At 38.5% G+C, this 27,880-nt stretch overlaps 1 protein-coding gene across 2 annotated transcripts in view; it reads left to right on the top strand.

Annotated features, from left to right (window-relative positions):
- The window catches only part of srrm3 (serine/arginine repetitive matrix 3), a 182,730-nt gene that overhangs the window by 79,716 nt on the left and 75,134 nt on the right, over positions 1-27,880 (top strand). For both annotated transcript variants that reach the window (XR_005992699.1, XM_041802223.1), the window contains exon 3: positions 14,673-14,992. Coding sequence is in view for 1 of the 2 variants with exons in the window: in XM_041802223.1 (XP_041658157.1) it covers positions 14,685-14,992 (308 nt within the window). In the remaining variant the exon portion in view is untranslated. The remainder of the gene's footprint in view (positions 1-14,672; positions 14,993-27,880) is intronic.

Here is a 27,880-nt window from a genome sequence, read left to right as displayed (position 1 = left end):
ATGGATCATTTAAAGCATCATAACTCAGATTTGAGCAGGGATATGGACTTTGTTTCTTCTTCTTAGGTCAACGTAAGGTCAAGAGACAGGCTAATGGCGTGACTGCTTTCTTCTATTCAGATTTTAGCTGTTTTTTTATTTGAGAGGATCGTATTTCTCCTGAGTGGGCGTGGCTTCAGCTCATTCAACTGACACGCCCACAACATCCTGAAGCAGATTTTACTGCCTCAAGTTTCAAGATTTTGAATCCTAATTTTATAAACTTAGAGATGTTATATTTGACTGAAATTTTACCTGCAGGTTCATAACACAGTGGACAACAAACCTAAATACATTTTTTTTTTCACTTTACATGGTCTTTAAAATCAAGGAAATATCGAATATGGAGTGTCTAGGACTTCAAAACAGGTATTGATATTGTTAAATTTTTACCATTATCATATAAAGTTATGGAACTCTCGTAGCATTACAAGTCAGTTTGTCAGTTTGTCAGTTATTTTCTTGTAGATCTTGTTTTTTAAAGATTTTTTTTTTTGAGTTCTTAAATGCAAGTTTAGGATCAACCATAAAAGCAATAGACATTGTGTTAAAAAACAAAACAAAAAAAAACAAAACTTGGACATAAGTTGAGTTTAAGTCTTGTGATGTAACGTGAATTTATATCCCAGTAGAGTGACTGAGATCTATTTTAACAACAAAATACTCCACACTTATGTCACTGTTGTTCCCACATAAAGACTTAACACGAGCAAATCACAGTTGACTGAACAACATCCCATCTGAAGACAGACCTGAATGCAGCTTGTTATCATTCCTCAGACCTCTCCTCATTCCGTATGCACCCTCCATCCCACCACGATTAAAAAAAAGAAAAGAGAGAACAAGAAAAAGTTACTTGTTTCCTGGCACCCAACAGCAATCCAACGTGCCTGGAATAAAGACAGCTGACCTTGGGAGAGCCAAACGCACCCTCCAGGTGCCAAAGTGCTAAAAACAAGAAAAAAAAAAAATACAAGCATCCAGCCACGGGGCGGATTATTCTGAAGGAGAGGTGTGATGGAGAGAGGAGGGATCGGAGGAGACAGAGGGAGAACTTTAGTGAACGCTGCTGAGAGGAGATACAGTCAGCTCTTACTCATGTACACAAAGTAAATCCACAAATGGACTCCAAATATTTCTCCTTTGGGGGGGGGGGGCAGATAACCACCCAGGATGTTTTTCCAGCTTCTGTCTGCTACTCTCTCAGTCAAGGTCAGGCCCCCTGTTAGAGCCACCCTGCAATCACTGCTGAGGTGCAGCCGCTGCCGAGAGAGATCCAATCTTTGCAGCCTTTGTGAACAGCACAGAGTGACCTGGTGTGCAAGGAGAGGAGGGTGAGGAAGGGAGAGAATGGAGCTTTTAGAGAGTGGCTCAGAGCAAAGAAGTCTCAGCGCTCTGCTTTTGGTGAATCTACTTCAACAAGTTGAAAATTTAAAAGCACAAATTAAAAAGAACATTTAAACATTCTGGCAAATTTGCAACATCAGTTTCATTAGCCTGTTGATAATCTCTGTATTACAATAATATTATGGGCTGGGTGTGGTAAGGACTGCAAAACAGTCCTCTGAATTCATCACCCAAATGACTCACTCTCTTAATATTTTGTACCAGTTCAGGCTTACAGTACCAATCAAATGCTGTGTCTGATCTAACGCCCATTACTAGTAGTCCTGTAGCCATGCTTTATTGCTGTCCTCATGCTGCTGTCATGCTTTAACATGATGTAAATAAAGAAGAACTGATGGCATCTTTTAGGAACAGCTCAGTTTAACACTATTATGATCCAGATCATGAGAATAACGTTGTGAAGTTGTAGGCTGTGTAAGGTTATACTCATAGAACTGAAGCAACCAGTGACCCATTCAGCAAAGGAATGTGGACATGAACCTGCAAAGAGGATTGAAGGCTGACATTGCTAGCACTGTTAGCATTAGCTACATTCTGCGAACCGACTTCATGATGTTAACCCAAATCTGAGATCCCATCTTACGTAAATATCAGATCAAATCAAATCAAACTTTATTTATATAGCACTTTTCATACAATAGAATGTAGCACAAAGTGCTTTACAAACAGACAGTTGAATTAAAAGAAAATAACAGGAAGTATGACCCAAACCCACTCCGCCCAGCCCCCTGACCCCCTGACCCACCCCGCAATCCATACACAGTACTGTCAAAATGCATCATAAGTAGGACACTAGTAGAAGGGGAAGATTTATGTACCCAGTACGCACCGAGGAAACAACATTTTGAAGGTTTAAAATGATTGAACACTGGAGGTTAGGTTAAAGTGTAAAATTAAAAATATCATTAAATAGAATAAAAAATAGATTGAAATGAAGTAAGAAATAAGCAAATAATTAAAGGGTGCTGTATTGAGAATAAAAAAAAATGCTGAAAAGTAGCAGAATTATGCTCAAACAGGGAAATAAAAAAGTTACAAAGAACTTGGGGAAATAAAAAAAAAGACAGAACCTAAATTACTGACACAGATTAAGGTGAGTATATTAAATTCAGGTAAAAGCCAGACTAAAGAGGTAGGTCTTGAGTTTGTTTTTAAAAATATGAACATTGAGCTTGATTTTGATTGTTTTCTTTGTGTAACAGACACAAGACTAGTCAGCTAAGTGTATATTACATTTAATCAGGTGTGAAATTATTCACCGGTCAACATCACTGATAAAAATACATGAAAAGGAGGAATCTGGAGTACTGTGCAGAAATTTTATGCTAGAACTGAGGCTGAAGTAAGGCTTAGATGTGGCAAGTTTGCTGCCTGAGGGCACCATTGGTTTGAAAACTGAGTAGGGAATGCTCTGATTTCTGTCGATCTCTGGTCCGAATAGTATTGATCAATTGTGTATCATCTCTAGATGTACATTTGAAGTAAATCACTGTGGGGGATTAACAGGCAGTATTGGCTACTTTTCTCACAGCAGGATCAGATTCAATCATTTTTATTGATCCCAAAAGGGAAATTTAGCCATCAATTGTGCATCTTAGTGTTTTTAGCTTGTCGCAGCAGCCAGAGACATTTTTGCTCTTTTAAATCTGCTGTCAGTGTAAGTCAGTATAAAATGAGACTGAAATAAAATTAAATTCTCCCTTATAAAATCGATCGCAGATGGAAACACATCACTGCATTTATGTCTGCAGAGAGTTGAAGTAAGATGCACAAACACAGTCTGCTGACTCTCCCTGGTCTCTCCAAGCTCTACATACAGGGCTGTCTCTGCAGTATTTACATGACCGCGCTTAATGTACAGATGGTCATACATATGTTATTTTCTTCAAGCTGCAATTAAAAATCTGTAATACGATGATGTAATCAGATGTATAGAAAACATGCTGTGTGTAGGAGGAGCTGCGCATTTACATGTTCAGAATAATTTATAGCTCTATATTCTTGAACTTTTTCATGTTGATATGAGCGCAGTGATTGAAATGGCATTTACTAGTAGTTATTTCTTATAAAGTGGCTTCCCTTGTGTCTGATTTTTGATTCTATATGTTTTGTAAGTGAATTAAAATAAGATGTGTGTTTCCAGCACAGCCATGCTACCATCCCCCCTACGGATGTGAGTAGGCACAGCTGTGCTCAGTGCTCATCATGTTAACATGCCCACATTGGCAATGTTTATTTGCTGTGAAATAGCAGGTGTAATTTTCACCATGTTTACAGCCTTCAGCTCAAAATCCAGAGCCGCGGCTGATGAGAATGTGATATAACTAAAGCTGATCTCAAAAGCAGCAAACATTTGTGAAATGTGGAAAATTTCACAGATATATGAAATACATTGCTTTTAGATTTTTATGTAATAACTACCATAGTCTCCTCATCAGTCCACTTTTATCTGATGCCTAATCCCCCATCATTTTCTGCCTCTTCAGTGGGATCCATTGTGATGTTTAAATCAGATGCTTATTCAAGATTGAATGGCTGGTCTTGTCATGTGCCTATGGTAGGGTTAGTGAGATGTTTTCGATTATACGGATAAGGATTTGAGTTTTAGCACTGTTTCCATGTACCCAAATTATCTTCCAGTGATTGTAGGAATATTTTAGGGGCAATTTAAGCTTTTTTTTGAATTTTTGATCCTTAAACTCATTTGAGAATACACAGATTTACTTAGGTGGATTTAAATGCACAGTCTGTAAACTCTGGTGGTGCTTGAGTAGAAGTAGGGGGAATCAATAAAGCTTTGGATTTATATTTCGGGTTTCAGTTTAAGTTTGGGAGGCTCAGATGACCTGGTGGTTAGGCTGCACTCCATCTACATGGGTGGTCCAGCCTGTAGTTCCTTTCCTGAATGTTATTCACTCTCTGTATCGCTTTTTCTGACTCTCTCCACTGTCCTGCTGTAAACATAAAGGGATACAAAGAACAAAAATAAATCTTAGTTTTAGCAAAGTGATGAATCATCAGTGTCAGAAATTGAGGTTTGTTTTAAATTCCAAACTGAAGATTTATGAGATTCCTCTTAAAAGTGGCATGTCTGTCAAGAGGAACCTCATATTGTAATTCAGAGAGATGTGAAATGTCTTATGTGACCTGACTCTGTCATGATGTCTTTAAAATTAAAGGGATGGTGAGGCCGACAGCATGAACAATAAGCGTGCTTATGGAGTCTAGACAGAAGCAGGGATGCAGCATGTGCTGAGGAGTGGACAGCAGAAGACCTGGACACTGATGAGATAGATTGGAGGTTTCTGGGTTGGAAGAGGGTCACACTGATCCTTGCTGAAAATGGACAACTGACAGCAGCAGAGAGGAGAAGGGATGTGGAGTTTGGCTGCAGCATTAGGATTGGTTTATAGAGGTTAGATCTGGTTTGGATAGGCTGGCTGAACATGAGACGGTTTTCAGATCTTAACTGAACTGAAAAAGTGGGAGACCATAGATAGAAGGTTTTAATTAAATTTTAAGATGATAATCCTCTGAATGCGCTCTTGAAACATTTCAGCCAGATTGCAAGACCAAACACCTGCTGATGGTAGTGACAGTTTCACAGTGATGACTCCACAGACATGATTTCTCACAGAAACGTGAGATTAAACGTGACTTCAGAAAAAAAATATAGATGATTACTTTTGCCTGCTGACTGTCCAGGTGTGTGTTCTTTTTGCAGCATACAACAGAAAAACAGAAAAAGAAGATATTCCTGAAATTTTGGCTGAATTGACTGTATAGTTGTTTATGTTTCTTAGCTGTAATAGTACACGACATCTGTTTGCAACACGACCCAATCTGATGGCTCTCATTGACAAATGTAGGTATTCTCTCAGAGGCAGTGCAATTTGGAATCATGTTATCAAACTTGTCTCAACCTGACCTGACCTCATGGGTCATGACAAAAGTCAGGAATAGTCAGAATTTGCAACAATGAAAAATGCATTAGAAAAATGAATAAATACTTACAATAATAAAAAATAATCACATGTCTGATGCAGATGTGGGTCCAGCTGAGAGAAAGAGAGTGAGAGAGTGAGACTGCAGGATGCTGGCTTTGATATCCTGGAGGGAGCAACTTGGCCCAGGTGCTCCGTATCTATCTGGAAACTTTCAGAACATCAGGAAGAGATATTTACATTGGTGCATCAATAAAACAACATTCTACAATTCCAGATCGGGAATGCTGCAACTCACCAATTATCATATTGACTCCAAACACACAAAGATTATGGCTGCACTGCTGCACAGTTGCCTCACTACAAGATGGTTTCAGGTTCTGGTCCAGCAGGGCCTTTCTGTGTGGAGTTCGCATGTTCCTCCAGTGCATGAGCAGGTTCATGTACTCCAGCTTCCTACCACAGTCTGAAAACATGCTTGTTAGGTAAACTGAGGGCTCTAAATAGCCCGTAGGTGTAAGTGTTATTCCTGCATGGAATTAACTGAATAGATATTGAATGGTTGGATGAGGATTATCAGACAAATAATTTGTTGTACCATTCCTCAGTCCTGTCCTACCCCTCCTATAGTTAGGGGGACAGATCAGGAACAAAATCCTCTGGTGTGTAACCAGCCAAGGTATGCAAACCTGCAAAAAGCTGATCAATTAAGTAGGAACTGAAAAGAAGAGTGAGTAAGCTTTCAGAGCAAAAGTGGCCATCTTATAAGCACTGAAAGTACAAAATCATCTGTGCACCAAAACATTTGGGGACACACATTTCCTTTATCTAAGATTTCTTAACTCATCATAAAAAGTACAAGATAAAAAAAAAATGAGATTCACACTTCTCCTAAATGACAAAGTTCACAGAGCCTGTATTCCTCTGGGATGGTTTTAAATCTTTCAACCTTTAAAGCCAGAGGGAGGATTCCTGCTTTTATATGAACAACCAAGGATTTCTGATCTCTAAGTTTCCCTTGAGCCTAAAATTCACTCACATAATTATGCTTGATTTGAAAATACAGTCTTGTGTACAAGTCTGAGGTATGTAGGGGGCTAAGGAAACCAAGCTCAGCAGCATTTCTTTTGTCTGAACCTTTTCACCTTTGAAGACCACCGGCAGTTGTTGAGCCTTTGAGACAACCAGAGCATAATCCAGAGGCGTGTGGCAACACGGCTACCTGTCTGGAGAGCACCTTAGGCCATGCTTACCTGCCACATCCACCCCTTACCCCACCTTAAAATCGTGGACTTTGTTATTTTTTCAACCTCTCTGGTAATAGGCAAGGACATCCAGAGTATCCCCTGGGTTGTATCAATCCTTCTTCCCACCCTATTCTGCCCTCAGACGGACTTTCTTGCCATTACACACTTACCTCAGCCCAAATTTTTTACCCAAGCATGCCTAAAAGTTCTGTCCATTTTAGCAAGATGTCATTGAATCAGTTACCCTTAACTCCATCCAGTAACTTTTTCATATGTTGCAGTCCCAACAAACAGGATCTAATTACCCTTCTTTCATATCTTCCAATTTGGGATCTCCTGAGTGCAATTCAGTGTTTAATTTTGCTCCTAATGATGCAATAAGTCAACTGAAAAGCTCTCCATCTACAGATTATGACATGCTTACCAATCTCAAATCCCAGCTGATTGCATTTTGCACAGGTGACAGAGTGCAGCATTTATTTTTGTTTATGATATATTCAGATAAAATGGCCTCTAGTGGGTTGATACATTAAAAATCACTATAATCACAGTGTGACTCAGGTCTAGGCGATCCCCTCTCTAATGTCTCATCAGGCTGACACTTCATTAGCTTACTAATGAGACTAAGATTTTTACACTGTGTGACCACGATGAGCCAGAGTTATCGTTATTAATTGAGCTTGAAGTGTGTGATCCATCTAGTGTGTGTTACTGATGACTCAGGCTGCGTGGGCATCCAATGATGCTGTCGGTTAGTGATCACGACACCTGTATGGAAATTACGGAAACCTTTTAACACCTTGATCCCACTGTGGTTTACTTTTTTCTTTTGATATGGGCTGTTTTTATTGGAGCAGAGCTGAAAGGCATCAAATCAAGCAAAAGATTCAATAAACCAAAAGGTTAAAAACAGACGGGAAACATTTTCTCTCTCTGGACGAGGAGCTAATGACTGTCTTATTTCTTTCGGCAACAACTTCACTTAGCATAATGACTAATTACATGCAGTGTTTGTTGGGATGTGACAGTCTCCCACGCCCTCGTAATAATAACAGAATAGCTCGGTGACACCATTAATACAGTCGCTGCTGATAACCTTCAGTCCCTGCAGAGGACTCATGAACAATTAACTGTGTGCTCCGCCACCTTATCAGCTCCCTGACAAGCCTCCCCTTTCTGCTCTGTTTTTTTCATTACACAATTAAATGATTTAGTTGTCTTAACTTGAATGAGAACAGATTTTTTGCGTCTCCTCACCCCCCCTTGGGAGCCAGAGGAACGACTGTGGAATGATGCATTAGTGTAATGAGATGTCTGGTTATTTACAGCATGGTTTAACACAGACTGGTGCAGTTTGGCCTGCAGTGTTTGACTCCAACATCTGGCAGCGGGGAGATTTTACGTTTAAACGGCAGGGTACTTTTCAAATGAGTTTGAGGTGATACCTTTATTTTACTACCATTGCCTCTGTTTGGGGACAGCTGTGGACAGATGCATTAACTTCCTGTCTGTCTTTGAACATCATTGCTGGGTATCTTCAATATTGACTCGCTCTTATTTGGTCAGAGGAATGAACTCACTGGGCTTTTTTGGATGAGGCCACAGGGCAGATCACGAAAGATAACATAAAATAAAAGAGCCAAAATAAGTACCATTACACCAGCAGGGACTGTAATTTTGTTATTTTACATTTAGTCCACCCCAACAGGTCTGATTGAAACACCGGATTTTAATCAATAACAGGTGTGGCCAAACACTTTTGTCCATGTAGTGTAAATGAAACACAAATAATCATTTTTTTACTCAACTTGTCTTGAAGAAACACTCAGAAAACAATCAAAATTGAGCACTCATTTTTAAAAAGTTTGATCAGAATGATGGTTGATTGCAGAATGGGGCTGATGTCTGTCTACGTTCAAGCCTCCTATGAGTTAATGTCCACATTTCTATGCCTAACATTGTAACTCAGCGCTTTGGTTATATTGTGAGTATAATGTGATGGAGCCGACAAAAAACTTAAGCCCCAATTTCTAAATTAAATAGTGCTAAACCATGTTGTTCCTATGAGATAATATCAATACTATCCATTAACAGTTGTTTACATTTAGGTTAAAGAGCCTTAAAGTAGCTGGGCAGAGCTAAAAGATGAAACAGAGAGAGCAACAGCAAGGACCAGTACAAAAAAAGGTGGTATGAGCAAGAACAAAATGACACTGACATTCTGTTGACACCTGTGCCAGCCTCTTCAAGGTGAAGTTTGCTGCAAAGCTGCACAGACAGATCTGAAGAGGCAAGAGGGTGTTAAAACCTGACAGCTTTCTTTCATAGCAGTCTAGTCTATGGCCTACTGTTTTGGGTGTCTAGACTGGCTTGCAGTTAGGGTAAAAAAAAAAGAAAGAAAAGAACTCATGGCCAAAACTCACCTTTTTGTGTTTTGCCTTTGTTTATAGTCCAACATGCAACTTGAGAGAGAAGTACGAAGTTAGAGTGAGAATGTTACTATGTTAGCATTGTTACATGACAGCCAAAGAGTTCCAGGTTATCATTACTGGGGATTGCATTTTCACTCATAGACTCTTTTCTATGTACAGCCAGAGCAGTTAAGAACTCTTCTAATATCAAAATCAGCCACAGACTGGCAGATGGTGCATTTTTAAGCAAAAACTGCAAACAGAGATTAGTGATTTGTCAATGGATGCTTGGAAGTGAATCAGCTGAGCCACCAGCTGCAGTGGGATGCTTGAGATCATTTGCTGTCTGGCACTGGAGATGGTCAAACTTGACTCAGTGGCCCTGCTGAGCAAACATCATGCTCAATTTCTGCTGCCAAGATGTTTCCACACTCTAGTATCATGCCTCTCTTGTAAATTATGGGGTTGGATATCAGATGTAGGGTGCAGGGACTGTGTTTGTGAAATTTATGATTTTTTTTAGGGAATTTCATGCCTCTAATGCTTTTGTTTTTATACAGATACATCCCTGTATTCACCAGTTTGATTGGTGTGTACAACAGTTTGATTGGTTGAACAAGAACAGAGTGTCCACAGGGTCTTAAAAAGTATGATAAATCAAAATGAAGGCTTTTTAAAAGTATTTTAAAAGTCTCAAATGTGAGACTGTAAGGTCTTAAATTTGGTTGTTTTTATTTCATAGTCTAAAGACGCTGCAGGCTTTAAAATGCTTAAAACCAGAACATAGGAGTATTATAATTATCCTGAACTGGGCAATTAAAAACCAAACAAACCTTGTGGGATAAGCAACCGAATGATGATGTGCAGTTCATGAATGAGCCTCTTTATATAAGCTACTGTAACTAGCTTCATTTTGAGTGCCAGTTTCCATTCCTTTGTCCTTTGTCATGGTTTAATCCACATTTAAAAAGCCGAACTTTGATCAAATGAAGAGCCGTTTGGGAACCACACAGCCACCGCTGAGCTTAGCCAAATGATCTGGCTCTCTTAAAAGACAGATTTCCCGTCACAGTGAGAGAGGAAGGAGGTGGGTGAGATGGACATTGGCCTAGGAAACTAGGGTAAGATCAGAATTTAATGTGCTTAACCATGGTAAACCTGTACTGAACCAAATCGGACTACTTTATGGAAACAGATCATACACAAATGTCATGTGATAACAGTCATCCAGACTTAAGACAGAGGGTTTTTTTTTATTCCTATCTGCTGTTTCTCTGAGTTTTGAAAACTTTTTTGTTTTTGACTGAATATTTCACTACTTTCGGGACACAAAAGTTGCTAAAGAATTAAGAAAGTTCACATTTTTGCACTTGGAACACTTGACATAGTTGTAAACTGCACAAAACATGACCTTTTTGGTAGCATTTTTCTATGCGGAACTCCCTACTTGCCCCCCAAGTGGTGTTTATTGCTGTGCAACGTCATCTGCAAAGAATGTATTGTGCATTAACTTGATAAAAATTCACTTAAAACTGAGTTTCTGTTGTTGCAATTTAAACAGTGCCTGGTCTCTTTCAGTTGCAGCGGTGTGAACTCACAGGCTTTTAGAGTGTTGCAGAGCGGCCTGTTGCAAGTTGCAGAAGAGTATACCAGGAGGAGGGGAAGGCGTTGTCCATTCAATTCAATCATGCGCTGCATGTGGTCAGAATTTCTACTTTTTATCTAAACTGGCCCGGAAGGCGTGACATGATGTCCAGCAAGAATGTGATTAGCAATGGTGCTTCACTCTGGCTGTAATATCCAGACCTGAGCAACAGATCCAGAGCCTTAACAGCCTTTGACCACCTGCTCTAATTAAAACAAACCTGCAGACAGGAAGCAGGAAGAGCAGCCCTCTGTTTCTGCTCTGACATTTCTGCTCAATTAGTAGAAAACAAGCTCACATTATCTGCCTTCCTCCAGCCCCACGGAGGTGCTTTGTGCTGCTTTTCTCCACCTGAATATCAAGTGAACAAGAAAAAGCAGAGTTCTTTTTTCCCCTGAATTTCTTTCAGAGTAATTTTTGTGACGAGCGTGTGCCGATGAGAGGCTGCTGTCACGGAATATCAAGTGCTGATTTACTGTATAATAGATTCAGCGATGATGCCTCCTGCTGTCCTGCCACCTGTTCTGTCAGCCAAGAGTCGTGTCGCTACGCACACATCCACGGCTCGTTTACCAGCTCGCAGCACTTCAAAAACAAGCACATCACTATTAGGCAGTCAAAGACTCCAAAAAACAGCTCCAAAAGAGAGAGGCTTAAACTGCTTGGAAACACTCAACATCCAAGGAGAAATACAAAACAGAGGGTTGTCCGTCCAGCCTTGGTGTCATCCTGTCTCCTCTCCTCCATGTGTGACAGTGATGAAGTGCCTCAGCTGGGCGTTTTTTGGCTCCTCTGTGAAAAATGAAGCCATTATTTTTGGGAGGGAGTGGACGGGCGCTGGACAGCCAAGGCTCTCAGGCACATGAAGGCCTTCCTCTCCTTCCTGCATGTTCTACAATAGCACCTAACAGGATGATCCATCTTAATCAGAGCCCGGTCCATGCAGCACTTGTACCAGACGACTTTTTATTCGCCCAAAATGACAACCTCATCAATTCATGAGCAAACGAGCCAGAAAGAGAAAGGTGGAGCGAGACAGAAACAAAGAAGGCTCTCAGGAGTGATGCAATAAAATCTCTTAATTTCTATTAAGGACAAATCCATACTTTTCCACGTTCTTCTCTTTTCTGTTTTGCTTTTGCAGACATTTTCTAGTTTGAATGTGTCCTCAAGCTTCTAACAGTCTTCCACTTGTATCCTTTGGTCTCTCTTATTGTGTGTGTAGTTTGCCAGCTCAGTTTGTGGCTGCTATTTGGTCCAGTGGAGAGGAGCACGTTTACTGTTTGAATCGTGCAATAGAAATGGTCCCCTAGTGCCTACTGAACTGGGTTTTTGCTCATTTTGGCGACATTACTTGTAGTGTTTTCAAATGCTTTTTATCCCTGGAAACTGTACCACCTAAGCATAAGGGTTATTTAAGTCGATAAACAAAAGTTATTGATGAAAGTGTAGAAACTGTGCACAAAACATGATTTAGTCACTTCATGAACAGACAAAAACAAATCTTAAAGTTGTAGTACAGTGAAAATTTCTCCTAAACTCAAGATGTTTACTTCTGAGTGCAAGACAGCGTTTGATAGTTACATCAGCTGTAGAAATAAATCATATTTGGCTACCTCTTGTCTGTACTCATGCAGGGTTCAGCTCACTCTGATGATTAAGTTGTGGGTTGCCAGGTCACAGGGACAGAGGGGTGAAAATTGTATGCTGATGTGGACTGTGTTTATTTAACACAATTCATATACGATCTTGCAACTTTAAAAAAAACTGTCTGTTTTAATGAAATGGTGTAGTTGAAATGAACATAAAAATTATGGGAATTTTCTGGGCGAAAAGACAAAGATACCAAAAATACCAGAGAAACCTGGGAAAAACGGGACAGTTGGCAGGTTTGGGATGACGGTCTTGAAAATGGCATTAAAACATATTCAATTTAATGAGGCTATAAAAGCTGGCACCACATACATCACCTACTTCCAGATCAGCAAATAGAAACAGTTAGACGCAGTCATCCATTTTCAACCCGTAGAGGGCAGTAACTAAGCATATTTCTAACGCAAAATGCTGAATTCAAATGTCAAGATTTAGACCCTGATCAATAGTAATACTAAATACTTTTATATATCAGTATTAATACATAGGATTTTGTGGCCCTTTTATATATGACATTCTAAATATCAGTAAATATACCCAATGTAAAGATATCGTGGAATAAAAACTTTTTAAGGAAAGAGTGAAGTCAAACCTCTTCTGGATTTGTTGTTCTCAGCTCTGTGTTCACACTAACAGATCCTTTAGCTTGTTTTTGTTCCACACAAAGGCTTAAATGTGTTTCACATTTTTTTTAATAAAACCACTTCCTGTTCAGCTATAATCTGAACTGGTCTGCTCATGTTGAATACCTTTGTGTTAGGCTGCCTCAGAGACTGCGTTTCCTACACAGACACGTCTGCTTGGCACACAAAAATGTTCAGTTTAGATAAAAAATCAGTAACTTGTTTGAAACGGCCATGGGAGTGATGGGTAAGAAGAAACAGCCATCTCTGCTGCGTTTTTGAAAGTTTTGAAACAAGTTTGGAAAATCATGAGTGAGCTTATACATGCTGTGTTCCCTAAATATGAGACAAAACCTTCAGGCAGATGAAACTGAGCTTTAAAGTGTTTCTGTTTAAAACTCTTTCCTGCCAACATCAGTCACAGCGCTGAACAAGCTGAACCTGACGGCTTCTGAATAGATAGTTTTTCAGCCTTTGGTCTTTTATTTTGTGTTGATTACATTTTTAAATCGCTGCTTGTAAAGGCATATATTATTGTACATTCTTCTGTTATTCTATGTATTTTTATGGTTACATGTATTGTGTTATGCTTGGCTTTATTTTTATTATGAGTTGCACTCAGCTGTGTGATTTTTCTCTGAACTTTTGCCTTAGGCTGATTCTCCTTCTGAGGACAATAAAGTTAATCGAATCTTGTCTTATCTAATCTGAACTGTGAGGCCTGCCATCATTACAGCCACACCCACATAGAGATGCTGTAGAGGTATGACAGAAGTGTCGCCACATCATTACAACTGAAGGAGAACAGACTTTCCAAACAGATTAAAGCTCATCTTTGGCCAGACATTGGACATTTTGGTACAAAGATAATAAAACATATTGTACCTTTAATATAAAGTCCATAAGAACAAGTAGAGCAGGATGATATTAAAGATGCAGTTCCTTGCCCTTTGTTGCAGAGATAATAGAAATACTCAAGCTTTAACCTTTCCTTAAATAATTGATACATTTAAAGAAGACGATGAAGACAGCACACTCCCACTTTTGCACCACAGACCCACATGAGGAATTTTATGTCCAATTATATCTAAAAAAAAAATGAAATCTAAGCTTTTCATTGCAGGAACAATTTCATACATCCCCTGCTTTGTCTTCGTGAAGTCTGAAATAAATTTACCTCTCATCCCCCCTTCAACCTGCCTCTCTGAACTTCCGCTCTGTTGACTCATGAAGCAGAAGTTGCTGCCAGCGCTGTCGCCAGCAATGCATGTCTACATGAACTCAGAAGTCTGTGTGCTTCCACGTGTGTGTGCTTGGGTTGTTTTTGCGCATACAGTATGTTGATGTGTGTGAATGTTTGCTCAGTTTAGGCAGAAACGCTGCAGCCTGTCCAGAGGTATTAACATCACAGCTCGTCTTTCCGTGCGTAACGTCAGGACTCCCAGTGTTTGTGGCTTCCTGTCGCTCCAAATTCGTTATTATGCAGACAGCATTTGGTTGTCTTTCAGCTGGCAGCTTTGTGGTTGTCAAACAGAGGCTCAGGGACCTTAAAGGGGGATTTACAGGGCTCTCCTTGGTCTTCAGAGTAAAGAATAAGCATGGCTGAGATTCAGGAGACCGTAAAAATAAACATAAATAAGACTTCTTGTTGGACTAACCAGTTTTTGACTAACATTTCCTCTCCACCTTTTGTGTCTTCACAGAGATCAGTCACCATGTACGATGCGGCGAGGGTGCCATCTCCTAAAGATGGTGCAAACGGGGTGGCCCAACCCGTGGTCCCCGGAGCAGGAGCAGGAACAGCAGAAGGATCTGGGGGGCTGACGCCAACAGCAGCACTGCAAGCTAAAACTGAGGAGGGCCATCCAGGTGCAGAGGAAGAGGAGGAAGATGAGGAGGAGGAGGAACCCAAAGCAGAGACAGTCCTGGTGAAGAAGCCTCACAGAGAGATCCTGGACCATGAGAGGAAGAGGAGGGTGGAGCTGAAGTGTATGGAGCTGCAGGAGATGATGGAGGAGCAGGGGTGAGTGTAAACACGGACAAAACAAGAACTACTGCCTGGTGATTGTATGTCTCTGTGAGGTAGAGTACCCAGCGGTAAATGTTTCATGGTGGGTGGAGAAGAAAGGCTGGGCTGGTTTCTGTGGTAGTGTGAGTTTTTAGAAAATATTTTCCTTTAATGGCTTGCATTTTTGTTTTGTAGTTAACTGGTTTACAGAGCTAGAGCAGGGTACTGGCGGTCAAAATGCTGCATGAAATACTGAAATTTAACCTCCAAAATCCAAGTTCATGTGGTGGTTAGTACCAGATTTACAGAAAAAAATCCTTAAGGCCACCCATAAGGGAGACAAAAGGGCAGAGCCAAATAAGGGGCCTATGGAGGTCAGCAAAATCATGGTCCATTGTAAAGTCAAGCTGTCACTACCATATTTCAGTTTTTACCTGAATAATAATAATAATAATAATAATACTCAGATCAAAGCAACAAACATTTTTTAAATTTAGTTTTGAGGTAGTATTTAGCCTTCCTCAAAATATAAACTTCTTTGCTAAAACAGAATAACCTTTTGTTGGTAATGTCAACAATATGGATGGACACGCTGACTAAACCATACAGAAAGAAATGTTAGATTCCATAGCTAAGCTATAATGTGCAAAGAATACCAGATAATAAAGAAGAAGAAACTGAGACAACTTTTATGAAAAAATATTTGATAATTGTGACAAAAAGTAAAAAACTGACAGAAAAGAGGCAAAACTTGGTTAGGAGTGGCAACAAATATTGGTTAAAAGAGGCAAAAATGGGCAAACAGCCAAAAGTAGATGGCAAGTGGCAAATAAAAGTTGCAGACATGGGTTTCAAGTGGCAAAAATGGGTTAAAATTAGCAAAGACAGATCAAAAGTGATTAAAAAAAAAAAGTTGCAGACATGGGTTTAACTGGGCAAAAAAATATGCAAAAGTAGCAAAAAACATTAACAGAGGCAAAAAAACAGGCGGAAAGTGTGGAAAATTGGTTTGAAGTGGCAAAAACTAGCAGAAAAATGTGGTGACGGCAGGTTAAAAAGTGGCAAATTTGGGTTCCATATTGCTCTAATGGTGAGAAAAAGTGGTGAAATTAGATTTTTAAAATGTCAACAAGGGTAAAAAGATGCAAACATTGATGGAAAGTGGAAAAAATGGGCAGGAAAAAAGTGGCGCAAATATATTGATACCGTTAATAAATCAGAACTGGAAAGGTCCATTTACTGGGTTCGTCAGGGGCCCAGGCAGGCCTGCCTTCAACACATTTGTTAGAGGTCGTGCTCAGTATTTAAGGTCTCCTTGACCTTATACTTAAATATTCTAAACAGTTCGTCCAAGAGTCAAAGTGGAGACTTCTACAAAGTTTAAATCCCTCAAACCATTCATAAGGTATTGCAGATACCAAACATGGACAAGCAGATATATAGCCTGAAAACATTTGGTCCCATTCACCAACTGTTCCTAAACAGAAATGTATTCCTTACCTGGGGTTTGTACTTAGCCAAGAACAAAATCTACAAACACCAGAGAGTACTCTTGAGCACATTTGAGAACTGATAGAATACTTACAAGTTTAGCACTTATCAGCACTCATTATCAAACATTTTTTGCAGTTTATCACTTTTATATCATTGACTTAAATGCTCAAATACATGACTTAAATTTGGCCAACTTTTAATTTAATCATGCAGTGTTTAAAATTATCAACACAAATACAGCACATTAGGAAGAATTTCTTTATTTAACACTTACTTAAAACTGAAATATTTAAAACTGAAAACCTGCATATGGATTTAAATGTGTCAGAATGGCCTGTCATCATTTAGCAATTATTCAGAATAAATGCTGGTTTAAATTAAATCTGTTTTCCCTTTATCTGGAATGCTACCTTTTCTTGTTACAACACATTACATTATTGATGACAGTGTTGTCTGAATTAGTGTAATCATCTGATGTATGTGTTTTTAGAATAAACTGTATATAGTGTCTACTACTGGCGCTGAATGTATACTTTTTATATTAGTTATTCAAATTATTATCATAAATAATATTTTTTTCTCATTTATAATTAAATTAGCCTTTTTATTTCATTTTAGCCCAGGATTGTTTGAATGGATTATTTTAGTTTGGAGATCACTAACATGTTTGCACACAGCCCTGCAGTCTCATGCCCTTATATGGGCATAAAAGGGGCATTCCTCTTTGCTAATTAGAAAAACACATTCATCAGCTTTCAGCCTACAAGGACATGACATTTATCAATTCAAGACTACAGGTGAGATTAATTCAGCAGTTTAAGAACACTCAATGAGTCCAGCAAAGGTTTCTCTTATATAATTTATAATGAATTTAAGAAAAATCTCAAAAAGATATTGGTTAATGAAGCCCATTGTGCCATTGCACCTGGCTACTGCAGGTACTGAGGCTTAAAAGTTAGAGTTTGATTTGACAAACAATGTAAAAATGTACCTTAGAGCAGTGGTTTCTAACCGTCGTCTTTGAAAAATCCCCTAAAAACTGAGCCCCCAATGACCCGCATGCTAAAAAAATTAAACATTGCTGTCAAAAAATCATACAGTATTATTATTGTTGGCACAATAAGAGGCATAGCTCCAAAGTGTCCTGATATGTCTGAGTGAGCAGATGTAGAGTGTACTCTTTGATATATTATGATTCAGACCCAACATTAATCACTGTAAGCTTCTTGTGTCCTTTAGGAGCTCATGAAGTCACAGGTGAGTGCTCTAACTCAGGGTGCACTCCAGTTTTTGCTGTTTTGGGATATCATGCAGAATCATTCTCTCTATATGTGCTGCTGTGTAGTCAGCAGAGTAAGTACAAGAGAAGTGTACTTAGGTAAAAGCACAGTTTCTCTGGTTAAAATGCACAACAAGGGAAATAAATGTGTTGACTTCAAAATGTACTCAAGTTCACAAAAAACTACAGTAATTCGAGTTGATGAAATTATTTATTTTCCATCCTTATTAGATAAGTTATCATTGTTATTTAGTAAATATGTACAATTATAATGTCGACAACCACTGAGCACACAGCACCTTACACCCCCTGAGAGCTCCCCCAGACCTCTGAATGGAAACCTATGCCTTTAAATGATGAAGCTGCAGAAAAGTCTTTCCCCCTGTGCAGCTCCTCTCAGCTTACCAGATCTTTAAAGAAACATAATTTATCAGTTTAGCTGTCAGCTCTGGACTTTACAGTGTATTCATTTTAACCAGTCTCAAAGCATTGTTTTCTGCAGCAGCTGGCATCAGATATAAATGAAAAAGCTCTCAACATCTATCTTATGCTTCATGTTCTGCAGCAAACAGCAGACAAACACAGTTAAGAACAACTTCAAAACACAGAGGAGAAAATAGAGCTAGATTTTCAGAGACAGCTGGTATAAATGGGTTATACAGAGGCTAAGCCATTCTGTTCTTATACAGTGAAGTTAAGAAAACTATTCTTCAAATAACTTAGAACAGAGTGTTTTTATGAACTTAGAGCAGCCTCTGAACCCAATATGAACAAGAACAACCAGGATCTCTGTATGGTTTAATTTCAAACAGCCATGTGGTATCCTCTTAATTTCATTTTAGTTTAAATGACTGTCAGATTTATGGTACCCTTCTTCGATTTGCTGATAAATTCAGCTAAATTCACTCAGTCCATGGGCCATGACTCTTGCCATGACAAATGTCAAATGATACAGACTTTAGAGATGCTAAAACTTGAACTTATCGTCTCACATCCTCTTTGTGCTCTGTGCCTGGGTTTGTGCCAGGATTGTGTGCCATACTGATCATTTGTCTTCTGCTTATCTGGGACTGGGTTGTGGTTGTAGCAGGCTAAGGTGGACATCCCTCTCCCCAGGATAATTTTCCAGCTCTTCCTGGGAGATTCTGAGGCGTTCCCAGGCCAGATAAGATGTATAATTCCTCCAGTGAGTCCTGGGTCATTGCTGGAAGACCTCCACAGGGAGGCAACTGGGACCACAATTGGCTCCTTTTGGCTCTTGTTTTTGGCTCTCGTTTTAAGATCAAATGTAGTCCAGTTCTGACTAAACTGCCACTTTCCTACAGCTACATCTGAGCTAATAGCTCCCACGATACCAGTCATTGGATACACCGGCGAACCACGCATGTAACGATCGCAAACCCATACTGAAGCAGGCTGGCAGAAGAGCGAAAACATCTTTTCTGAAAAGCTTTCAGGGTTGCTCTCTGCTCTCTTTTAATGAAGAGATGTCAAGTTCTGACAAGACTACTGCTGTGGCTAAGTCCAAGCTAATCACTCTAGTAGCAGCCATTGTCTATACCCACTCACACAATTAACCCTTTTCCCCGTAAGCCTCACAAACTAATACCGAAGTAGGTCGTCAGGAGAGTGAAAACATCCTCCCATCATGAAGAGCTTTCAGTGTTGTTTTTATTCTTTATTTCTTGCAGAAATGTGGTCAAGTTCTGGTAAGACTGACACTGTACTAGAGCTATTAGCGAGCTTATCACCACACTGGAGGAAGCAAATGCAAACAGCTCTGAGTACAACTAAACCCTGCTTGTAGCTACCTCCTCACTTTCCTCAAATGACTCTGAGTGGTGCAATTATGACGGAAGAGATTAGCATAGATGCTGTTATAGCATCAGTTTTATCAAAATTTGATGACATTTCTTTGTTAAAAGAGGAACAAAGAACAGCAGTGAGTTATTTTCAGATAATGAAAAATAACGTTTAGTGACCTAGAAAGTTGCATTTCATACTCTACCGTATGCTGTCTAATGTTTTCATTCATGTCTCTCACTCCCTCTTTGGCTGTTCCCCCTTCAGTACTGACCTCTTGCTTTGGAAAATTTTTGACATCACAGAAATTTTGTCATTTCTTTCACAGTGGATGGACAGTGACACAGCTCAGTTAGAAGTTTCTAAACGTTTTTAGTCTGTGATATGACTCGTTCTGATGACTTTTGACATCAGGACTTGAAGCAGCAGAGAGTAAAATGTTAAAACTTTACACTTTTTAATTTGTCTTTATTTCTTTTCTACACAGAGAGAGCAGAACAAGCAGCCATACATTGCCATGTAGCACCATCATTTCTACTAATGATCAAATCTCACAGATATACTTATGCACACTTATATATCAAGTTGAAATGGCATGTTTATCTTAAGTATGTGTACTTTAGATATTTGGAGCATTTGCGTTTGAAAGTAGCTGCAGATGGAGAAAACTTCCTGCATGAATGCAGATTTTGTAGGCACCAGAACAAAGCCATCTGTAAGGCACTCCAGTTCCACTGAGGATCTCATGACCAATAAATTGACTGTTTTCAGTTTGACAGTAGTTGTTTTTTATCATCACAATTCAGTTATTGCTGAGCAGTTTGCAGTGTAATCCATGAAATCATTCTTTGTGTAGCAGAGGACTTGACTTTGACAGGTGTGTACCTGTAGGCGGGCACGAGCTGCAGCCCAACATTACCCTCAAAATCTGTTAGCTGCCAAAAGTCATTTTGGCTGCAGTACTGGGAATAACAACAACAAGCAGTCCCTGCAGAGGAGTGTAGTAAATATACAGCAGGCTGTTTCAGAGCAGCTGTGGTTTGTTGATATTCTACTTTAACACACTCTCACTCCCTACTTCTCAAAAAGTGCAGCTCAGTCTGCAGCCCTTAGCTTTAAAATATGATGATCTTAGAACTACTGTGATGGAGTGGTAAATTTGAGGAGCTCACTGCTTAAGATAGCTTTACTAAATGTGAAATATAAACTCACACTTAAATGTTTCAGATCAACAAACAAAATATAACAAAGATAACATTAATAAATGCTAAATCGTTTTTTTAAATGATGATTTCATTTATTGAGGGGGAAAAAGCCGTCCAAACCGACCTTGCCCTATGTGAAAAGTAATTGCCCCCTTATGTAATCCTGAATTATTGTGATTAACCGCATATTTTGGAAAGCTTAGCTCGATTTCACAAGCCACATCCAAGCCTGATTACTGCCAGACCAGTTGAATCCATGAATCCAACAATAAGAGAGAGACTGAGGAAAAATGGTATCAATGGGAGAGTTCCAAGGCCAAAACCACTGCTGACCAAAAAGACTACAAAGGCTCGTCTCACATTTACCAAAATATCTCAGTGATCCTCAAGACTTCTGGGGAAATATTCTGTAGACTGAAGTGACAAAAGTGGCTGTCTTGTACATCTGGTGTAAAACTAACAGTATTTCATAAAAGAACATGAATCCAGCAGTCAAACATGGTGGTGGCAGTGTGATGGTCTGGGGCTGCTTTGCTGCTTCAGGACCTGGACCACTTGCTTGATGAGACCATGAATTTTGCTCTGTACCTGAAAATCCTGGAGACAAATGAAGAAGCTCAAGCGCACTTGGGTTATGCAGCTGGACAATGATCAAAAACACACCAGCAAATCCACCTCTGAAAGACTTTAAAAAACAAAATGAAGGTTTTGAATTAGCCTAGTAAAAGTCTGGACTTAAATCTGATTGAGATGCCTCAGCGTGGCATTAAACAGGTCGCTAATGCTGGAAAATCCTCCAGAGTTTCCTGAATTAGATCAATTCTGCAAGGGAGAGTGGGCCAAAATTCCTCAAGAGCGACATGAAGGACTTATTGTCAGTTACTGGAAATACTTGCTTGCAGTTGTTGTTATGAAGGGTGGCACAAACAGTTATTAGTTTTACAGGGTAATTACTGTTCCACATAGGGCCAGGTAGGTTTGCATAGCTTTATTCTCTAAATACGTGAAACAGCTCTGCAAAACCACTGGCGTAAACACATCACAGATTTACCTAGCTGACAGAAACACATTACATAACTTAAGTTCATTACATGTTTTTCATCTTATATTAAGTGGCTAAATGTGACACTGGAGTACTGGAACTGACCTGAAAGTGCCTCCAATGCTGAATTTATCATTATTCATGACCAGAAAATTAAGTTATGTCATTTTTAATACCAGATGGCCATATAAAATCAAAAAGGGTTAGAACACAAAAAGCAGACACAGTAGAGCTGCAGTAAAGTGGGGCACCAGGTTCTTAGTGGTTAATACTGATGTGCTCATTTTTATTTTACACCTTTAGAGTAGTTTTGCATGATCTGCAGCACAAAAAAAACTCCTCTTTTATCCCATACTGATGAAAAATAACCAATTAATTTACGTACTGATTCTATTATCTTTGGGACAAACAGACAAAAGAGCAAGATACGGAACAGATTGGGATTTAATGATTGGTGTAAAGCTGGCATGTACTTTTAAGAAAAACTGCCTTCTTTATTACTAAAATGTGTGATATGAGATGATAAGCTTGGATTTGAGGGCATAAAAGAAATACACGTGGGAGGGTGGTCTGCTTCTGAAGCAGGAACTGTTTCCCAGTATGGGGCACTGTTCAGCATCAGTTAAAAGACTCCACAGGGACTGTTTTAGGAGGGCCCATGGTGCTTCCTGCTCGGCCAGCTGCCCCATTTAACCTAATTAGAGATGTTCACAATCAGCCTCATCAGTGGAGGATCGTGTCATGGTAGCCATGCTGGTGGCTGCGGCCTGTTGGTTTGGCACCTGTAGAGAAGAGCCTTCTTATGTTTGTATCAGAGGATTTTACACTGTGACCAGTCTGACAGTGGGAGTTTAGCAACAAAGATCACAGTAGGCTGGAAATACTGCCTTTCTTATTGGTAATACTACTACTACTGTTGCTACTATGATGAATGATATCAAATCATCAATATTTTTGAAATGTTTTTACAAGAAATGGCTACAGTCTAAATCCTCATTGAGGCCAGGATAATGAGTTGCTCTTAGTTTAAAAATCCAATAACTTTCACTGTTATTGTTTTCTGTTGCCTCCTTTATTATTTATTCATTTATTTATTTAAGATGGACAGTGCACATTATTGTACAAACGTAAGAAATACAGTGCTTAACAAATTTATTAGACCACCGCCCAAAGTAAGGTTTATGCCACAGCTCCCCTAAATCAACAGCATTGGTAATTACCCTAATCATTTTTTATGTTTCTGCAATGGTTAATACACCAATATGTAGAAGCTCTTTAACCCAAATGATATTTTTAGTGCTAAAATATAATTATTTTTGTTATCCATGAGTTTTCAAATTTACTGATTTACAAAAAAACTGAAAAAAATAGTAAAGCACATGATTATTTCTTGATTAATATGTCAAATTATAGTTATTTACTTGCATTCCTGAACAAAAAAAAAAAAAAATTGGGTGGTTGAATGTTATGCTTGATTAATTTCTGACTTCTCAGAGAAGCCCAGTGAGCTGGCTCAAATTTGGGTATAAAAAGGTGAATTCAGTTTGAAATTCCTCATTCCTGTTCAAAATGGTAAAACGTGGAGAGCTCACTGAAAATGAAAGAGTCCGCATTAAAGCACTTCATGATGCTGAATGGTCTCGGAGACAAATATGACAGGTGGTCTAATAAATTTGTTAAGCACTGTACATATTGTAAATGCGCCAGAGTTAGCAAAAATGCTAATTTGCATCTGTTGTCCTTTATGGTGGCCATTAAATCTAAGTGATAAGCTTGTACATCTATCAGCAGATCCAAAACACCTGACTACACTTAAAAACCTGGAGGTAGTTTTCAGTATGGTTGATGTTATCATTGTATTTATCATATGGCTAAACACAACAGCAACCCATCTATCCTGAAAGCTATAGGTTCTTGGCAGATGGCGTAACCCAGCAGGGAGAACTCCTGATGGGGGGAAGGCAGTGATTTCTGCATAGAGAAACCCCACCAAAATGCCATGTCTTGAGCTGTTCAAAACTATGCCAAGCAATCAAAGGGCAAAAGTAACATTCTTAATTTTTAGGCCAGTTATGTGTCCCAAAAGCAGTGAAATATTCAAGCAAAAAAAAAAAGAAAGCTAAAATTGAAAAAAAAAACAAAACAAAACAGTAAAACGGGAGCAGGCAGAAATTAAGAAAGCCTCCATCTAAAGCCTGGATGAGCAGTCACACACCAGGCTTTCTTGGTCTGTTTCCACAAAGTAGTCTGGCTCATTTCAGGGCAGTTTTGGCATGTTTTAGTTCATTAAAGCCTAATCTTGCCTGTATTTTCTCAGCTGATGTCCATCCAGTCTTACTCGTTGTGATGGGAAATCAGTCTCTTTTAAGAGATCCAGATCATTTGGCTCAGCTCAGTGGAGCTGCTTCCAAACAGCTCTTCATTTGATATAAAACTAATCTGCCTATGGATGCACATGCCTAGGGATTTTTTGCAGGTATCCAATATGCAGAAATTTACAGATCCATTTTAGCCTATACTGATATTGACACCGATATTTAACTATGTTTTCCAGACCAAAAACTTCAGTCCTTTGAACACACTTTAAGGTTTCAGGATGCACAAAGAAACAAACTTCAGTACTTAAAAATACACTGAAAAGTTTAAAGAACGAAGACAAACTAAGAAAAAGACCTCAACTGACACAAGTCTGTTTGTCCAGCCTTAACCACCACTAACTTATCAGTGTATATTGCCAACATTTACAGCCAATATATGCTGATATTCAAAGCCAAAATATCGGATGTAAGTACCGGCTGAACATTTGATACATGCCAGTACCGATATTAGGCCAATAATTTATTAAATCCCCAAGTCCGTCTTTTTAAATGTGTTCAAAAACAGCAAAGAATGAAGAATGAAAGAGAGTAGCATCTTAAAGGGGCACAGCTAGCCTCTTAGCTCAGTACAAAACTCCTCTAGACTTCTGTCTGTCTTCCTCTGGGTACAGTTTTAACTTTTTTTGTAAATTTAAGTGATCATACTTAATGTATATAGACATTTCCTGATGATGATTGCAGTACACAGGTCCTACGAGATGAAAACAAAACCCTTCCCATTCCCATTCATTCCTAATGGCTGTCTGCTACGCATGGACAGAGATCGTATCCCAGAATCAGTCTGTAGAGGTGATGGATGATAGACAGTGAATGTGCTATTCTGAATGAAGCTACGTTGTGGTACAAGGTCAATGTTAAGTAGCAGTGAATTTGAACTTGTACCCCCAAAATGCATTGATTTGTTCTTTAAGTTAGAGTGGACATGTTTTCAAAGTTAGGAGAAAATTCCTGAAAGAAACCCTGAGATATTGTGTTCATAAAAATGACCCGGATAGATGGACGAGCCTAAAACAGAATGCCTCTGTCTGTTGCTATCACTGCAACAGAGGCATAATAAGAATACATAATTAAAGGTAAAAAAAAAACACAACTCCTCAAATGTCCAAAACTTTCAAATAGCATCAACCTAGATAGTAAGATATTATTAAAAATTACACTACACACTTAATTATGACATTTATGTCACAAAATGTTGAAATTAGTCTAGAAGAGAGAAAGTCTGATGTACAAAAACAGAACCCACTGTCCTTTGTTGTAATACACTTTGTTATTGTCACTTAAGGCAAGCTTGGCAGAGCCTCGGGTGTTTTTGCTCACAATGTCCAATGTTTCTATCCCACTAAATCTACACCATCCCCACCCTGTAACTCTGATATAATGAGCCAGGACAGCATAAAGAAATAAAAACTAAATAACCAAAAAAACAACAGCACACAAACAGAAAGATACAACGTAATCATTCCATAAACATAAATGTAGTGTATACAGGCTTAACATTACTGTAACGGTGAGTGACCATGAGGGGGATAAGAGACGGTGTATGACAGGTGAAATACCACACAGATGCGTAACATATGACTCCACAGAGGCATAAACAGCATTGTGAGGCTTCAAACATGGAGATAAATGGAGATTCATACATCAGCCGCTGCTATTTTTCACTCCACAATCTTGTGCGTGTCACAGTCGCAGCGTTACTCATCCATGATGCATATTTGCAGTCAACACTTGAACTTTGCATTAATAGCCTTATCCTTAAGTTATGGTTATTACTGAGGTTGCCATAGAGACGGCTGGCGAACAAAACACAGGGCAGCCCAGCGTAGCTGCTTTCATTAGCATGATATGTGTCCTCCAGCACAAAGTTAGGAGGAGCTCAGTGTGTGACGATGCCACGGCCATGAAAATTGGAACGGCTCCTAATCCACACTCTTAAGGCACACACACGCTCAGACGCACACTCTGCTGCCTGAGTAACCACAGCTCACAGGCAGCCTCCAGGCTAGCTGAGACTGTAATTAATGACGAGCTCTGTGATCCTGTGTCAGCTCTGAGAAAATGTACTTTTCCATTGATACCTCAGGACATTTATCCACATCACATTTAACTTTTAGCTGAACTGAAATCCTTCATCTATTAGTGCAGTGAAGAAAATCAAATAAAGGCCGAGTTAAAAACTGAGGAGGGTAAGTGTTTAGTGTTTTGTGTCTGAGTTTGATGGAAGGGTGGACAACAAAAATATCAAGCAGAAGGTTATTCATAAAGCATCTTTCACAGGCAATAGCCAAGTGTTTTACAGTTAAAGAAAAAAAGGGATAAACATATTTATTTTAAATTTAAAAAATCAGATTAAAGATACAACCAATATCAAAGAAAAAATACAAAAGCACCATATAAAATATTTAAGATGAGAAGGCTGGTAAAATATACAAGAATATGACAGTGGGTTGATTTATACGGAAAGATACCCAGAAAAATAAACATATAAAAAATATACAAAATGAAGAACATGTTAAAATATATAAAGATAATATATTTGATCAGATATGAGAGTTAATTACCAAACAAAATGCCAAAAATATCAAGCATTTAATATGCAAAGAATACAAAATATAATAAAAAAAAAAAATGAAGTAATATAAAATGTTGAAAAATGATAAGGTGATTCAAGATGATTCAAATAAATTGATATATATAATTAAATCAAATATTGAATGTACAAATGTAAGACACTTGATAAGAGGAATTATATCAAATCTACAAAACGACAATGGAAAAAAAATATATATATATGTACAGAGAAATAGAGAAAATTAAATAAAACGTGAAAAAAAGGGGAAAAACTGTTTTGATATCAATGCAGAAGTTGGATTAAATATGTTTAAACCTAGCAGCAGGTGAATGTACAAAAGTGAAAAATCGAACAGAAATATAAAACAATGTACGCCAAAAAATTGATAGGCTATACCTAGATAAAAGGTTTAAAAATGTAAAGAATCAGATAAGAAACTTACAAAATGAACAGCAGGTAAGATTTACACAAGTTTGAAAAGCAAAATTTGCAAAAGTTAAAGTGGGATAAGATATATCAAGAAAAAGTATGTGAAATATTGAGAATCAGATAAGATATACAAAAACAATAAACAGTAAATAAGCAATACAAAAAAACAAACAAAAAAAAAAACAAGTAAAAAAAAAATCAAATTAAATATTAAAAACACTCAAACAACAGATTACAGGTCTTTTCTAAGAAAGGCAAGTATCTTCATTGGCAGATATTAACATTCCAGCCAATATTTATAGTCGATGAATTGGCTTTGAGTATCAGCATAAATCAACTGCAAATATCTGCCAAATTAAAACTCTTAAGTCATCCTTGGTTCATCATCATTCTTTTAAATTGTGTGTGTTTTCAGGACTAAAAATTTAGGCCTGAAATACATATTCAAATACCAGAATAGATATCGGAATCTGGTAAAATAAAAACCTGCATATTGGATATCTGTAATAATGCACCATCTCTAAAATGTACAAAAACTTGAAAAAATGTGAAGGTGCTAATAAAAATATACACTATTAAACAAAATGCTGAATTAATAGCTGAAATTGAAATATATAAAACAAAACAGCTTCTAAAAATTCAAGACAGACAGCAGATGGGGGGCTGGTTGCCATCGTCCTTTTGTCCATGCGTACCAGGAA

Source organism: Cheilinus undulatus, linkage group 12 (assembly GCF_018320785.1).
Source record: "Cheilinus undulatus linkage group 12, ASM1832078v1, whole genome shotgun sequence".
In the NCBI taxonomy this organism is placed as follows: Eukaryota; Metazoa; Chordata; class Actinopteri; order Labriformes; family Labridae; genus Cheilinus; species Cheilinus undulatus.
The sequence above is the reverse complement of the archived record's forward strand: the minus strand, read 5'-3'. Positions and strand labels throughout refer to the sequence as shown.